The sequence below is a fragment of the Xiphophorus maculatus genome, chromosome 18, assembly GCF_002775205.1.
Source record: "Xiphophorus maculatus strain JP 163 A chromosome 18, X_maculatus-5.0-male, whole genome shotgun sequence".
Classification (NCBI taxonomy): Eukaryota; Metazoa; Chordata; class Actinopteri; order Cyprinodontiformes; family Poeciliidae; genus Xiphophorus; species Xiphophorus maculatus.
Genome location: NC_036460.1, coordinates 18,745,297 through 18,761,340, shown reverse-complemented (window position 1 = coordinate 18,761,340; position 16,044 = coordinate 18,745,297). Strand labels below are relative to the sequence as shown.

At 36.3% G+C, this 16,044-nt stretch overlaps 1 protein-coding gene across 8 annotated transcripts in view; it reads right to left on the bottom strand.

Moving 5' to 3' along the window:
* Positions 1 to 16,044, bottom strand: part of LOC102220183 (glutamate receptor 4) — a 118,837-nt gene that overhangs the window by 52,280 nt on the left and 50,513 nt on the right. For all 8 annotated transcript variants that reach the window (XM_023351337.1, XM_023351338.1, XM_023351336.1 and 5 more), the window contains exons 5-10: positions 15,769 to 15,900; positions 12,344 to 12,397; positions 8,320 to 8,478; positions 3,849 to 4,016; positions 2,545 to 2,649; positions 1,674 to 1,784 (exon numbers count right to left, since the gene is read on the bottom strand). In XM_023351337.1, the coding sequence (XP_023207105.1) occupies positions 1,674 to 1,784; positions 2,545 to 2,649; positions 3,849 to 4,016; positions 8,320 to 8,478; positions 12,344 to 12,397; positions 15,769 to 15,900 (729 nt within the window). The remainder of the gene's footprint in view (positions 1 to 1,673; positions 1,785 to 2,544; positions 2,650 to 3,848; positions 4,017 to 8,319; positions 8,479 to 12,343; positions 12,398 to 15,768; positions 15,901 to 16,044) is intronic.

Genomic DNA, 16,044 nt, shown 5'->3' with positions numbered 1-16,044 from the left:
ATGTGTTAAGTCTACCATCATCCACATGTATGTATATGGAATAAACATCATGCTGTATAGTTTGGTGTTTTTGTATGCACCAAACTGAACATGGACTAGTGCAAGCAAATGTGAGAGCTTTTGGAGAGTTCATAAAAACTGATTACAGACAATTATGGTAAAGGTAGAGGCTAGAACACCCTTATCGAGCAATTTCATGTTTCTGTGACCACAACTGCCTATATAATTAAATGTAGAAGGTTGATGGGACTGTAAGCAACTCCCCAAAAGAACAATAGGAAATTTCATCACAGTTTCATCAGACTTATAGAAATAGACCCAAGGAAACCATCTAAAAACAATTACAATTAAAACTGAAGTGCAAGTTCAAGGTACATGACTTCTGATTGAAAAATCATTCACATTTTAAATCTTTATTGGCTATATCTTTAAGATCCAGGGGGGCTCTACTATAGATTGAAAAAATGCCAAATAAAAAAGCTAGACTGGATTTAATAAAAATAAGTCCAAAAGTCTCTGGGAAAACAAAAACACCAACATTATTTTCTTTTTCCTTTGTTGTTTGCAGTGTTGCATTATCCTTTCTTTATCACAATGACCTGGTGTGTAAATAAATTACAGTAAAAGCGTAAATGTGAATCTTGTGCAGTCTCTTGTCATTGATTTCCCACAATTACAAATTGCATTTCTTCAAAAATGTAGCCATAGTTTACAACAGATGGCTGAATCTGTTGTAAACTAGATTTAGCCATCTAGTTTACAACAGATGACAACTAGATGGCAACTAATGACAACATGACTAGTTGTCACTGTTACAGTGACAACATGACTAGTTAATTGGACTGCCTTATCTTTACACAATGAAACCAGGAGTCATACAGAGGCAATGACATGTTCAATGACACAAACATCTATTTTTGAGAGATGAACTTAAGATTTTGAGAAAGAGTCTAGTATGTGCAGGTAATCCACTGTGTTTGCTAACTGTACAAACTGTTTGAAGAAATGCACTTATTCTTTTGCAAATGTCAAGGATGATTCGAGAAATGTACCAAAGAGCCTGAGAAAATCTGTTGTAGCACTGTCTGTCACGAGTTCAGTGTTGAAGGTTTCTTATCCAGGGAGTATGCAAAGATAGAGTCTCATAGCTTGTTTTTCATTTTTAGTGCTAGGGGAGTTACTAACTAGTTTCCCACTTTGTTCTCTATTTTCGATGCCATCTTCAAGCCTGACGTAGCTTGAGCTGTGTCTGTGCTGACAAACAGTGGTTCAAACTATCAACATATTGGCATTGACCTTCTCTATGTGAAGGTCTCATTGTATTGCAAATACAACTAGTGATTTCTGTATTTCACCATACACTACCACAATCAACTGGTAGTGATTGTGGCAAAACATGCAGCGGCATAAACTGTATGAGATCCAGTTAAACGTTTGCCAATTTCAAGTTATTTAAAATACAAAAATGTATTTTGTGTTTCTTGTGTAAGGGTACCACAAATTTGTCCATGTCTGTAAATCACTTTTGACCTCTTTATATAAGGTGATTTGGGAGGAACTAACAAATTTATGTTGTGTGTTTTCAGCAGCTGTTTATCAGGCTACTGCTTTCCTTAAAATATCAAACATTAACACGTTTACATGGAGTATGATGTAGTGGCAGGGTACATTACCATGATTGTTGTCACGACAACCGTCCGATTCTCCGTCAGGGAGCCTTCACTGGAAAGACCATTTCCATCCTGTTCCAACACAAGCTTGTCGATGTCATTCCAGTAGCCAATCTGAGGAGGCCAAAGGAGAGCACAACTCTTACAGAAATTGACTAATGTAGAAACCTAGCACAAACCTTAAGGAAAATGAATAGAGGAGAGAAAGAAAAGCCAACAAAAAAAGTTAGCCATTCGATTTGCTCCTGTAAATTTCCCATTAGAGCAATAGATGATATTGAACATGAGCCAAAAATTTCCAATAACTGCACATTGCTGCCAAAGGGATAATTATGTAGCTTGAATATCATGTGATTTTGTTATTTTATCTTCTACATGTGTGTTTGTTTTAATAAAAATAATTTAAGGGAAATGTCAGCTTCAGTGCTTTCCTCCTACGTTTTGCCGTGATGAATACAGATTTTGTTAAATTTTTTTTTTGTTAGAAAATTGTAAACTTTTTATGTTCCCTGGTTGGTATAAACATAAGCTCATGAAGCCCATGCTGCAATTAATAGTTGGATTAGAATGATTTTTCATATCAGTAGAACAGGTAATCATGAAGGACTGTTAGAATATAATATTGGTCTTGAAGTAAAAAAATGAGCACATTAAATTCCGCAGAAATTATTAGGAAACATAAATTAATATATAAAAGTCAACTTCTTTTTACTACATTTGTTCTAAAAGGACCTTGCTGTTTTAATTTTTTTAAAACAAAGTTTGACATGATAAGTAATGTGTATGTCTACAAGGCAAGTACCTAAACACAGAACAAAACAATCCATTTAACTGTTTTAAACTTTATTCCATGGGCCACAAAATGAGAGCCTACCTTTAGTGGTCCATTGCTTTTCAGTTCGAACACGGCCATAGTGTAATTGATCCTCCGACCGTAGTGATCAAATTGAATATTTCCAGTAAGGCCCTGAATGCGCACCTAGATTTAAAGCAGAAGTAAAGGTAGTTACTAATAATAGCAAACTAATATCTTAGAAATATTCAACACACATTTCAACACATGACATTTCTCTGACAACTGTTGGATTACACACGTTCACTTTCTTAACATAAAATCATTTTTATTTAGCAGCATAATCTTATACAGAAAATCTTAGAAAAAAAATCTAACCTTTAATTTAAATACAAGTATGGGTACAATTCTCTAAATGTGTGAGAAATGACAATATGCAAACCAAGAAAGGTATATTTGTGTTGATGTTATTTTCTTGAGCACATTCCTTCTTGCTGTTAGTTACACTGAGGGCATTAATTATAAAGTTAGATTGACAAACAAGGCTGAACCAGGAACCCAATGCTTTTCTTGCCCCAAAACACAGTGATGATGAGGAATAAAGTAAAAGCTTTTAGCTATAGAAATGGACAGTAGCATATCAGATTTACCAAGTTTCCATAACAACCATCAGATGCCATCTAATTGCAAACATTCAAATGTTTGAATGGAAGCTACAGAAATATATTTCTGTCCTACCACCACCAATATATAAAGATATAATGTTTTCTAAAGGTTAATGAGACTGTAATTGTAAGGCTTTGTCTCATTTTTAGATATGATGGAGCCTTCAGGCAGAAAACACCCCCAGTCTGCAACAAAGACTAAATGTGTAGAACGGAACCACATGTCTGATGTTCAGTACGGTGGATGAACTGTGATGCTGTTTGCCTGTTTTCTTCTAAATCCCTGTGAAGTATTTTAAACGCATATTACACAGAAAATCAGCGTTTTTTTTTCTTCCAAAAATAAGAGCTGGTTTGATTCACGGCGGCAGCCAAAGTCCAAACAAAAACCACTAAGCTTCAGCATCGGGATCAGAGCCAGGGAGAGCAGCTGCAACTGTGCTCAAAGCCAGCAGCTGGATCCTATCACAGATCCGATTTTTAAATAGAGCAGTGAGAAAAAAATAAAAGGACTCATGTTTTCATTCTCCTTTTTTCATCATATATGCAATGTTCCTAGATATATCCAAAATATTTAAGATCTGAAGTGTCTTTTGGATATCAAAATGGCCATGCCTGTTACCAGGGAATATAAAGATATTAATGACTCCATACATATAAAAAGTAAAAGGTGATAGCCTGTGTCTCTTGACTTTTACCAATTAAACAAATTGTCCCAACCTGTTTTAGTGCTCGCTCCATATCTATCCCTTGGTTCCAGGGAGCCGCTGGATTAGCAAGGCAGTCCCCAGCATTGCCACGGCGACTGATGTCAATTTTCTGACGGCGGAGGGTGCGGAAGGCCTCAGCCATTACAAGAACACCATCATACGTTAGAGATGAGGTATACTGGGAATAGCAAAGAAACACAGTGAGGAAAAAAACAAAACTTTAGGTGTTTTGTGTTGACTTTGCTGTTCAACTGTAAATAAGCTCATACATTTTTACATAGAGTAAAACAATATATATAAAAAACATTAAAATACAATTAGTACAATTGTAAGCTAACAGTGACTTGTTAAGAATTATTTGAACTTATTCAGCTTTTCACGTTACAACCTAAAACCTCAATACATCTTATGCATCTTATTGTAATCTTGTGACATCCGTTTACATTTTCCTTTCTTTTACAATTAGGACCTCTAAATTCATGAGTTATTGTGTAACTCCTTAGATCTTCTGGTTCTGGTCTGCTCTGCATCCCCAGAACCAGAACCAAACAAGGAGAAGCAGCATTCAGCTTCTATGCACCACAAATCTGGAACAAACTTCCAGTAAACTGTAAAACACCTGAAACACTGACTTCCTTTAAATCTCAACTAAAAACCCATATTTTTGTATTTGAAACCTAATCAATTACGAATTAAATGATGGCACTTGACTTAATGTAATGTTTTAATTGTTGATTCTATTGCATGACTGTGTTTCTATATTTGTTATGATGTAAAACACTTTGAAATGCCTTGCTGCTCAAATGTGCTATACAAATAAAATTTGATTGATTGATTGATAAATTGTTGATTATATTAGACACAAAAAAATAACAAGAAACATATGTAATCAAGACGTAGGGCAACAGTGATAGGAGTTCAACCTGGAGCATGTGGGTAACTGATTCAATGACTGCTCTGCCTGCTTTGGTTGACATTTCACCCACCTGACCAGGTGGGTCAGAGGTCAGAGGGCCAGGTGCTGCTTCTGTCAGACTGTCCCAGGGCAGCTGTGGCTACATAGTAGCTTACCACCGTCAGTGTGTGTTTGTGCATGAATGTCTTATGAACAAGGACCCCCATGTTCAAGAATGACTGAGTGTAGCGTGAACCACACTGTGGCCCTCTGGACTTGATAAAGCACTATACCAATCACAGCCCATTTACCATTCACAGGACATTCACATTGATCAACAAAGTCATCGTAGAAAGGCGACAGAGTTAACGGAAACAGTTACACAGATTCTGTTGCACAACCAGAACACACATGGACTCTCAGTGCTACACAGACAGAGGCAGTCAAACACACAGCAGGCTCTCTTCACATCACGGTGGAAACAAGGAAAAGATGAAAGCGAGGAAAAAGACCAGAGTCAGCTGAGATCCTCTCTGCCTCTCTGTGGGTAGTTTTTCTCAGTGGCTGACATCCCTTGATTTTTACTTTACTATGTGTACTTTGGAGGGCTCCGCAACTAGGTTGGCCTATTTTCATGTGTTCTGTTTGAAACTGAAGAGGACCTTAAGAAAGTGACTGACAAATGATGACTATGGAGAGGAAACATCTAGACTGGGAATAGTAGCACACTGTCTTTGCTGTTCCTGTCAGTGGCAGGACAGAGAAACCTTTGGGACAGGGAGAATAGTTCTTACCTAAGATTAGACAAGGATCTGCAGTCAGAGCTCTGATTTTAGTTAAAATCAGTCAACTTAATGTATATCATACTTGTGACAAAAAAAGAAAAGCAAAACAGTACAATTTTTAGGAAGTAAAGCCAGCATCTAATCATTTAAGTTAGCATTTGACTGTATTTGCCTCATGAGTCCCAACGGGAATTGCAGATTTTTGTTCTCTGAGACAAGTTAACTACTAAAATAATGGCCAAAGTCATTTTTTGCCAAAAATTATTTTGTTTCTCTTTTTTGCCTAAGTTATTTGGACATTATTTTAGAAAGGTAATGATATTATGCCATTACTAGAAGCAATAAAAGCTGATAATTTCTTTTGGATTTATGTATTTATCTAATGCATAAATAAAATATGCATTAAATAAATGCATGAATCCAAATGCATTTATTTGGATTCATGCATTTGGATTCTGAAAAATCTGATTTATACTTTGTGGCAGTTCGTTACTAGAAAAAAAAAGCTCATTTCTTAACATCAAATTAATTATTGTTTATCAAACATAAGCTATTTTGAAATACTGCTTATCTGCTTAGACACAAGTAATTTACAGTTGGTAACGTTTTCAAAAGTTAAAATCAGATGTTTACTTTGTGGCACTTGGTTACCAGAAGACAAGGTTGTCTCTTAGCAACAGATTAACAACAAATATTGTTATTGTTCAGAAAACATAAGATTTCTTCTGCTCTTTTGAAATACTACTTACCTGTTTGCTATTTAACACGAATTGTGTATTTGGTGAGTTTTTCAGAAAAGTTTTTTTTTTTTTTTTTTTTGTGATTGGTGGTGAATATATTATAAAACAAACATTCAACGCAAAAGTAAAAATCTGATTTATACATCGCGGCAGTTGGTTACCAGAAGACAAGCTTGTCTCTTAGCAACAAATTAACAACAAATATTGTTATTGTTCAAAAAACATAAGATTTCTTCTGCTCTTTTGAAATACTACTTGTCTTATACTGGGGTATAGATAACATTGCATACTGAAAACATAAAGTCTTAATTGGGAGGATATGCAATCTTTCTACATGTTGATCTGTATGTTCATATATATATATATAGTACTCTGAAGTTAACTGTCCAAAAAAAGAGATAGCTCTATAAAGAAACTACATGTGTTCATATGCACTATGACTACATTTTTGACATTTAGCAATTTGCAACAAAGATTCCGATCATTTTTATTACATATTACCCAAACCTCCATGCACACAAATCACATTTCAAGACACATAGCCAGTTTATTTGATGGTTTAAAGTAGCTCAACAAAATCTAGTCTACGCCACAGAGTAGAAAAAAGTTACAGAGATGCTGACATTACCACACCAGACTTTTACTGGGTCTGAAACTTTCTGCTTTTTGCCCAAGGCAAACTGAGTTCAGGTTTAAAGCAGCAGCTTCAAAGCCAGGGGCAATTTTAAGGCAACCATTGTCACTAGAGGGTTTTCTGTATTTATGTTCAATAAATTTGTTTTGTTTGCATTTGCAGAGCGATGGAATGAATATTTTTTCTGGGTATGTTGAAATATTAAACCTTTGTATGCCCCTTCATGCAGATGTTTGTAGTTCTCACACAAACTGCAAGTCTTTTTTGTTAATTTAAATCGGATGATTGTGTTCATCTGTTACCATCCATCATAATTTATTTACCTCTGATTCACAAAGGAACTTCACACATTTTATATCCACAGCACACATTTATTGTTTTGGACGCAGCTTGACGCATTAATCTACGGTTTAATGACTAAGCACACAATGTAATTATGGCAAAAGCCTTCATAAAGACAAACATGTTCTGGTTATACCATCGACCACTGTAGTATTCAGCTGCGGCCGCAAGCATTTTTCCATACCTTACATTTTTCCAGACGCTGTTTGAGTTTTGGAAATGGAATAAACTCTACCCCGCCCTCTAAATGCCCTGGTGCAGTGTGTCTTGATTGTATGTTTCCCACTGGTAATGTTTAATCATACTTTCTGATTACTTTTCACAAAATCTGTATGACCACACCACCTTTATAAATCCCGACCACTTTGTCAGAAGTTCAGTTCCTCCAGACAAGAAAAATTCACTTCGGACAAATTACGACCGACAATTGGTCAGTTGCTGACAAACCCCTGGATTGATTGACATGTGTAATCATGTCAATTCTGTACAGTTTTATTTTTTTTACAGATACTGCAGGATGTTTATGTGTTGCAGGGCAGGAGGTAAATAAAAGTTGTTATGAAGTATTTTTAATGAGTAAGTGGACACATTCCCAGTTAACGTGCATTTCCACTTGACTCCCGGTCACTAACCCGTCTAAAGTGGTCTACTCTGTAATAGAAAAGGGACAAAAAGAAGGGAGCTGTGGGCATCTAAATATAGAAATACTGATGTGGGGGAGGAAGAAATGTGACTTTTTTAAAAGGAAACATGATGCTTTATTGGTGAAGCTATAAAATTATAAAGAAAAAAAGTATATGAAAAGAAAAACTGTTACATCCTGCTGCAATTAGACATTCAAGGTAAGAATGCCTGTCTTCCTACTAAAGAACTACTAAAATAATTTTAAATCTAAATCTTCCATTGGTATCAAAATATTGGGGTTAACTGTAACTATTGTTAGCAGAAGGGTGCCACACAAACAGTTTGATTCAGGCTGTGGCACACAGTCACTAAGAACTTTCTTTCTTGGAACTTCTTGGGCTGCCTATTACAATCATGAGGTTATTTGAACACTGCATTATATTTTATATACGTTTAATTACCTTAGGTGGACTTTCAGATCCAGGATATTCTCGCTGGTCCAGTTTGTTCCACCTCTGCATGAGCTTTATGACAATATCTTTGCTGAAGTCCACCAGCTGGAAACCAGTCACGTTGGCGCCACCATGCATGAATCTTTCCAGGGAGATGTCCTTAAATCCCTGAGAGGAAAGAAAAGAAAGAAGGTAGGAATCAATAAAGGAAGAAAAAATAAAATATCCCAGTTAAGATAATGAAAAGTTCAGTCTTACGCACAAACTCTAGATCCTTTTAATGACAGATTATTCTAGTGAATTCCACAACTCCAATTGTGACCGTATGCAAAGAGACACTTCACTGTAAAGAGGATGTAAATCAAATTGGGACAGAGCTAAAGACAGTGGCAGACTCTAAAAAGACATGTAAGCATTATCCAGGGTTGATGAATGCTAATGGCTAAAAGGTGTGAAAGCCTATTTAGCCTTCAATATGCTCAAAGGGCCTTTTTCACAGTCACAGAGAAAAATACCATTGAACAGATTTTAGGGATTAGGCTTGAAGTCATATTTCATTTCTCGATGCGGGCTGCCAAAAGCTCCTGACAGTTATGACCTTGTCAAGAAGAGACACATGAAAATGTATTAGGCATATAAAAAGCAGTAAAATATATATATTTTTTTTCAAAAGACCATAATCAAATTATGTAAAATAAGAGGTAATAACAATAAAGTGCACCTTTAAAGGACAATGAGTTTGTTACTGAGGTGAACTGTAATATCAAAGTTTATCCTGAGATAAACTCTTGTCTCTGGTGCAACAAGTGGGAATGAAATAATAGGATAAAGCTTAACTTAAGGCCAAGACTTTTCATCCAGCGCAATGGATAAAAATGATTGTAAATTATTGTGAAATAAAAAAGAAGCAAACTCCTCAAAATTTCAAAGCTTATGTTCAAGATTTCATCACATCTTTTTCATATCCAGGGCTGGTTGTGAGTCCATCAAAGGGAACCAGAGGGACTCACAGAAACAGAGGGCAAATAAGAGTGATAATTTATCCTAAGAGTCATTATTTTGCATTATTGGAGGAAGCTGGTGTACCTCACTAGCACCCACACATGAAAGGGGAGAACATGCAAAACCCTCTTCAGAAAAACCCCAGACCTGAATTTGAACTCAGCACCGTTTTCCTGCAAGACGACAATGCTATGTTTTTGCTTGAAAAATTGTGTGTATTCTCAGCTAAAAGAATGAGATTTTCAGTAAAAGTTGATGGACACCTACTATGGAAATACAAAAAGAAAAAGTACATGGGTAAAACAGGATGGATTCTCTTTTTCCACCTAACGTTTGACTTTTTAAAGAAGATTTCCATCTGTCCAGTTTCCAATCGGTTGTGCTGGTGGGACAAATCTGTACCATTCTTAAACAGTAGCAGCAAAGAATCATTGTGTGTACTCAAGTGGCTCTCGAGCTGCACTTTGGTCCCCCCTGATTGAGATACAAAATCTGAATAAAAGGTATCAGGGACAGAAAACGATACATGGCTGGGGCACTTTTCATGCAAGAAACACCACTGCATTATTTACGACTCAATGGATGCAAGAGACATTAACATGAGCTCTGCTCTATGGGCAAAAAGGCAAATGTCCCATAAACATATTCACTTCCCTGATCTGAATCCACTAAGAAGGTCTGTTTTTATTTTTTCCTCCAGCAATACATGCAAGATAAACAAGTCTTGTAATTCAACTTTAAAGATGCAAAGCTTCATCTTCCTGTTTTGTGTGTCAGATACCTGAGGCAAGATGCATAAATAACACAGGAACATAAAAAATACAGAAAAAAAAAAAAATCTCCCTATTCCTGCATAAAATGTTTTTTTATGAAAAATAAATGTGCAGTGAGATTGCACCATCATCAGACTGTTGTTCAAGACAACCCCAAAACATGCTTGTTTTACAATTTAAGTATAATGTGATAGTGTGACAATGGAAGAAAGGCGGCTGAATTTAAAATGAAACTAATATTTCTATGTTCTCCTGTAGTCATTTCAGTTTGAAAATTTTATGCTCCAGCTATGTTCAATACAGTGAACCCTCGCTATATCGCGGTTCGCCTTTCACGGTCTCCCTGCTTCACGGATTTGCATCGTGCATTGTGTTCTGCATTCTGATTGGCTAAACAGTCTCTCCGCTTCTTCTCCACCTGTGTGTCAACAACGCTGAGGTTTAATATGTACACGTACGTAAAACAGCTTGCCAATTTCAAGAATCTTTTTGCCCAGAAGAAAAAAGAACGACAACAACTACCGATAACTATGTTCTATGATAAAACACACCTGCACCGCGGGCTTTAGAAGAAAAAAACGCTACAGAGCGGAGTCAGGATGCAGCGGCTCAGTCAGAAGAACAGTGAAATACACGTGAGTCACTATTTGTGCTACTGTACTTTGTATTTTTTTTCATAATCATTTTTCATTTTCTCCCGTTCTAATCCAATGACTCAGGTCACGGTGGGGCGGTGCTGATCTCCGCAATTTGAAGCCTTCAGTTCGTATTGATGATTAAAATTATTATTTTACAGTACAGTAGTTATTTGTAAAAAAAAAAAACATTTATACTGTACTTTTATTTGTTAAATGCTTGGGCCTGTAAAAAGGTTTTGTTCTTTGGTTTCAATGTATTATGGAGTATTTCATTGTATAATAATTGTAAAAAAAATAAAGGTTACTACTTCACGGATTTTGCCTATCGCGGGTTCTTTTTGGAACGTAACCTCTGCGAAAAACGAGTGTTCACTGTATATAATACTCACATAAAAGCATAGAAAATAATATATTTAAAATGTACTGTTTCTGTGGAACATGATCTATGAAACCAACAATTAAGGTCAATGGACCCCCACATATAAACACATATATTTTTCTTTTTTCAATCTTTGCAGAGTAACTTGTAAAGGCCATACCTAATAATAACTTCAAAATAGAAGAGGGTGGTTAGCACTAAAGGGTAACTGGCAGAGGTTTACTGGTGGTTTTCTAGACAAAATATAATTATTTTATAATTCCACTTTATGACTGCTCAGTAGTTTTTGCTCTGTAATCTAAATACAGACAATATATTTACTGTCTTCCTATTCCCAGCTTCACAGATGAGAGTTAGTACAATTTGCACAACAGTACTGTTTTCTCAAGATTCAAAACCTTTAAAAACACACTTCCTGTCCCTGTGGTCAACTAGCTAAAACCTTTCTCCAAGTGGCATTTGGCTTGTAAGCAGCGTGAGGACACAATTTATTGTTCAAACAGGACAAAAATCATAAGCACCAAATTAAAGGTGTTATTGCAATGAACAAAGCAGGCCAACAGTGAGCTTTTAGAATTAAAATGTATGGATTACACTTAAAATCCATGAAAATTTAAGTAAAAACACCAATATAATGTTTTAATGCACTACCACAGAAACTGCTAATTACGTGAATTCACAGTTTCTGTTGAAAATGTGTTTAAAACATGCTTAAAATCCCAGTATGTGCCAGATAAACTAATTTAAATGGCCTTTCTTATATCATTGAAAGAAGAGTGGTCAGGTATTCAGCCAGAAATATGTATGCAGCTTATTGACAACAACAAAAAGCATGTTTTCCCTATACAGTATTGTGGTTTGAGTATTTCGCTTGTATGTGTATTTTTTTCACCATATGGATTAGAGTGTCCATAATAAATTTAAACTTTGAATGAAACACATCATTAAAGCCTCAAAATTAAAGTCCAGCAATAATAAGACACTTCTGATTGGAATGGTATATGTCTGTAGCTAAAAGTGGACATCCATGATGCACATTTAATTTCATGAGCTGAGGTTAAGAAAGGGAGGTATAAAAGAAAATGCTATATGAAGGTGGCACGAAGAACAACACAGAATTTCATGTTTCTGGGTCCTGGTGTCTGACCTTGTCAAAAAACAATCCATCATGCAGCTGGCTATCGAAACGGCTTACAAGTAGTGGACTGAACTTGTCTCAGTATAACAAAAATAATACTTACCAGGTTTGCTATGATGTAATGGTAACCTTTAACATGCTTCCCCACACTGACGGCCTAGAAAAAGGAAACAAGAGTATTACTATTTATCTATATTTATTTTGTGAATGCAATGTGTAAAACTGCGTATTTGATTCGGAGGTAGGACAATGAATATAAATCATACTTTTTCTACCTATTTATAACACTCATTACAGCCAGAAAATGTAACTTCACAGGTTTGTGCTACAACTCAGTCATCAATACATGGTCATTTAACTTTATTTGCTAATTTGCTTTTAAAGTACCCAGTAAATTAACTCAAAAATTAAACTATATTAGCATTTCGCAAGAGAGAGAGGGAAATGAAACACTTTGGGTTTTTTATAACATAGAAGACGTGCACATTTTTATTGATGTGATGCATAAACCTAATTAATAAACTGTTCACATTTCTTACTTCTCTCTAGACTCACCCACACATTTCAGCGGCAACATACTGACACACTCACACATGCACACGCACAGATCGCAGCTGGCAGGAACAGGAAAACAGAACAGTCTCTGTCTCAGAGCAAGGATGCTCGCCAGTGCCGGTACTGCAGGATTGACTGTGAGGGGAGAGTGTGTTTGTGCATGTATCCCTGTCTCAGTACAAGTTAAAGCCAGTGTGTGTTGGTGTGTGCAGGCATGTGTGTGTGTGTGTGGATGCTCAGTCACTACTGAAGCCAATTAAAAAACAGTCTGTCTATTTTTCTGTCTGAGAGGGAGGCTGCTGCCAGTGTGTGTTTGTTCCAAAGGAATTAAAACCTAGAGCTGTGAATTGCATGAATAAAACACACTTTCCTAACATGTAGTTGGTTAACCTCCAGATTTCAGGTTAATTCTAAGTTAGTGGAGATTTTTCTTTTGTGGCAGTATGACTCTTAGGAAGTCATGTTCAGCCAAATGACCTTGAAGCATTCTAGAAATTCAGTCTGTGAATATCCTTGTTTGCTTTATCTACCATATTTTTTCCCTCCACTTAATCTTCAATTAATATGCCATTGTGCAGCACTAAGCCAAAATCTTTAGCAATGACTAATTAGGAATGGTTTGTATCTGAGATGTTTCCATTCATTGTTCTCATGAATGCATTATTTTTATGCATTTTTAGTAAAAAAATAAAATTAAAAACAGACATTTTTATCAAATGACCTATAAAATACTGTTGCACTCACTGTCTTTAGAGCTTCTGTTCTGCTTTATTCTTTTAAATAACTCCACAAACCCAGAGCAGGTTTGTGCAACACCCATCAATGCAAAGTCCAGTCACCTCCTTCATGGATTCCTAGTGGGACCTGATCATTTTGCTTCTTCGCCATGTAATACGAAATTTCTAATTTTGGTGCTTTATAACATCAACCATGTTATACTGACCATGTGTCAAGAGGACATGCTGTGCCTGTTTTAAATACCGATGACAAGCACCAGATTTAAAATGCAGTGCAGTTTATCCCACCCAGGATTCAAATTATTCCCTTCATTTTGATTGGTTGTGGGTATCTGGGATGAAGGTTAATGGATAAAAGAGGAGCTCACCCACAGTGGAATTCATGCAAAAACTGACACTGAAAACTACGGTTTGAAAGTTTGGATTTATACAAAATTTTGAGAGAGCAAATGTCCTAAATGAAAGTCACGTTTTCTATATACCTTTCTGGGTTTTGTAGACAGTGACTGGCCTTATTAATAACTCCTCCTTACTTGTTATGTCATGTGGATAAAAATGTGAGATACTTCAAGGTGATTTTAAAAACACATGAACACAATGAACTGATAACATCAACAATGACGCAAGGAAAACAAATCCTGTGCTACACTTTTACTCATACAAGTCTTGTACTGTGAGATAACATCAATCACATTATGCATTCTGGGATAAAAACTATGCAAATTCCTTTTGATCTGTGTTTGAATTGCATTTTAATGATATTTAAAGCAATTTTCAAATACTGGTAAAACAGTTTGCTCTTTAAATACTCCAAACCACACCTTATAACTATGCCTAAATTTGCCCAGCTTTAATTTTTGAAGGACTGTTCTATAACCTCAAGTAGAACAAGGTAGGAATATTAGCAAACAGTAATAAGCTTTTTGTAGACGAAAGAAGTTGACACAAGCGGTGCACAATCAAATAAATGGCAGGAATAACCAGTTCTTTTCACAGAGCTTCCCCCCCCCGTCTTTTTCTGGTTTGGACACGTTTTTCGCAAATTAGATTTTTATGTAAATGCGTGCATTTGAAGGGTATCTGCTTGCATGTGTCACTGGGTTTGTCAGATGTGCATGCATGGGATCAGATGTGATGACAGGTGGCAGAACCGATGGGATATCACACTCCAACCTGAAGTGAAGGGCTCTCAAACACACAGTTACGCCACCTGTCAACGCAAGGCTTAACCATAAAGCGAGACAGATAATCTAATGAACTTGGACAACCAGAAGGTGTCCGAGCACGTTCCTTAATGTCATGTATGTGTGTGTGCGCTCTAAATTGCAGTGTGAGTGGACGGTATTGTTGTTTCTTCAAACACACACTAACTGCTGCAGAAGCCACATTTCTCATTTCACAATATGAAGTCCAAAGAAAACACAAATCGTCTTTTCTTTCCAGATGTCAGAAAGAAAGCATCTGTAGTGCTGCTAAAACTAGCTGAGTGGAGCCGACAGATGCCTCAGAGAACACTAGTGGTAAAGTGAGAAGAATGCTACTTATATAATCTCACAATAATTAGCAGTACTTCTTTAAGACAAATTTTTCTCACACTACCCGACATCCATTGTGTATGACGTCTTATTCTATGGTTCAGGCCAATAACAGCAGGGAAGTTTCACCACATTATTAAGCGTTAATTGCTGCTGAAGTACATGTTAGCTATGAAGTCTCTACTAATCCATAACTTAGTAATAGTAACAATGCCACATAAAACTACAGTGCAGCATTTATCAAAGCTGCAACGGATGAAAGAATATTTTTATTTCTGCTTTATATAACATATACAGAGACATAAGAAAATGGCATTACACTACAAACCAGTTCTGTACAAAAAACACTAGGAACTGGAGATTATCACATATCAAATGAACACAAGTCACACATTGTCAGATTAGTGTATGTTTCATCTATCAAGCATACTAGTACTCAATATACATTGTCTTATGTACACATATCCTTGATACATCAAAAAATCTTTGTAAAAGTTCATTTTTTCCACTTAAATATTTGTTGGTATTTGTCTAAAAACCATTAAGGCCATCTCTATGGGAGTTTTGTAGTATGTATCTCGTAAGCCTCTCATACCTTCCTTGGCTCTTCCACTCTTACTCTCATGCACTAACTCATCTCTAGTTTATCAATTAACATCATATACTATAATTGCAGAGTTGGTTTTCACCAGTGGTCTTACCTGTTCTAGGATGGTCTGGAGTCTCTCAGGCTCTAGGTCGATCACATATTTCCTCTCCTGCCTTCGGTCCAGGTCTTCCAGGATCCTGCGGTACGATGCGTCGTTGAAACTCTCCACACAGATTGCGCTCACCTGTTTTTACGCATATTCACACAGAGTCTTCATTAAAACATCAGCATCTTAGGAGAGTGGAGTCAAATAAGAAAATCATGAACACATTTACAATGTGTATGTGAATGACTGTGAATGACTGTGCAGTGCGTATGCTCTATGAGA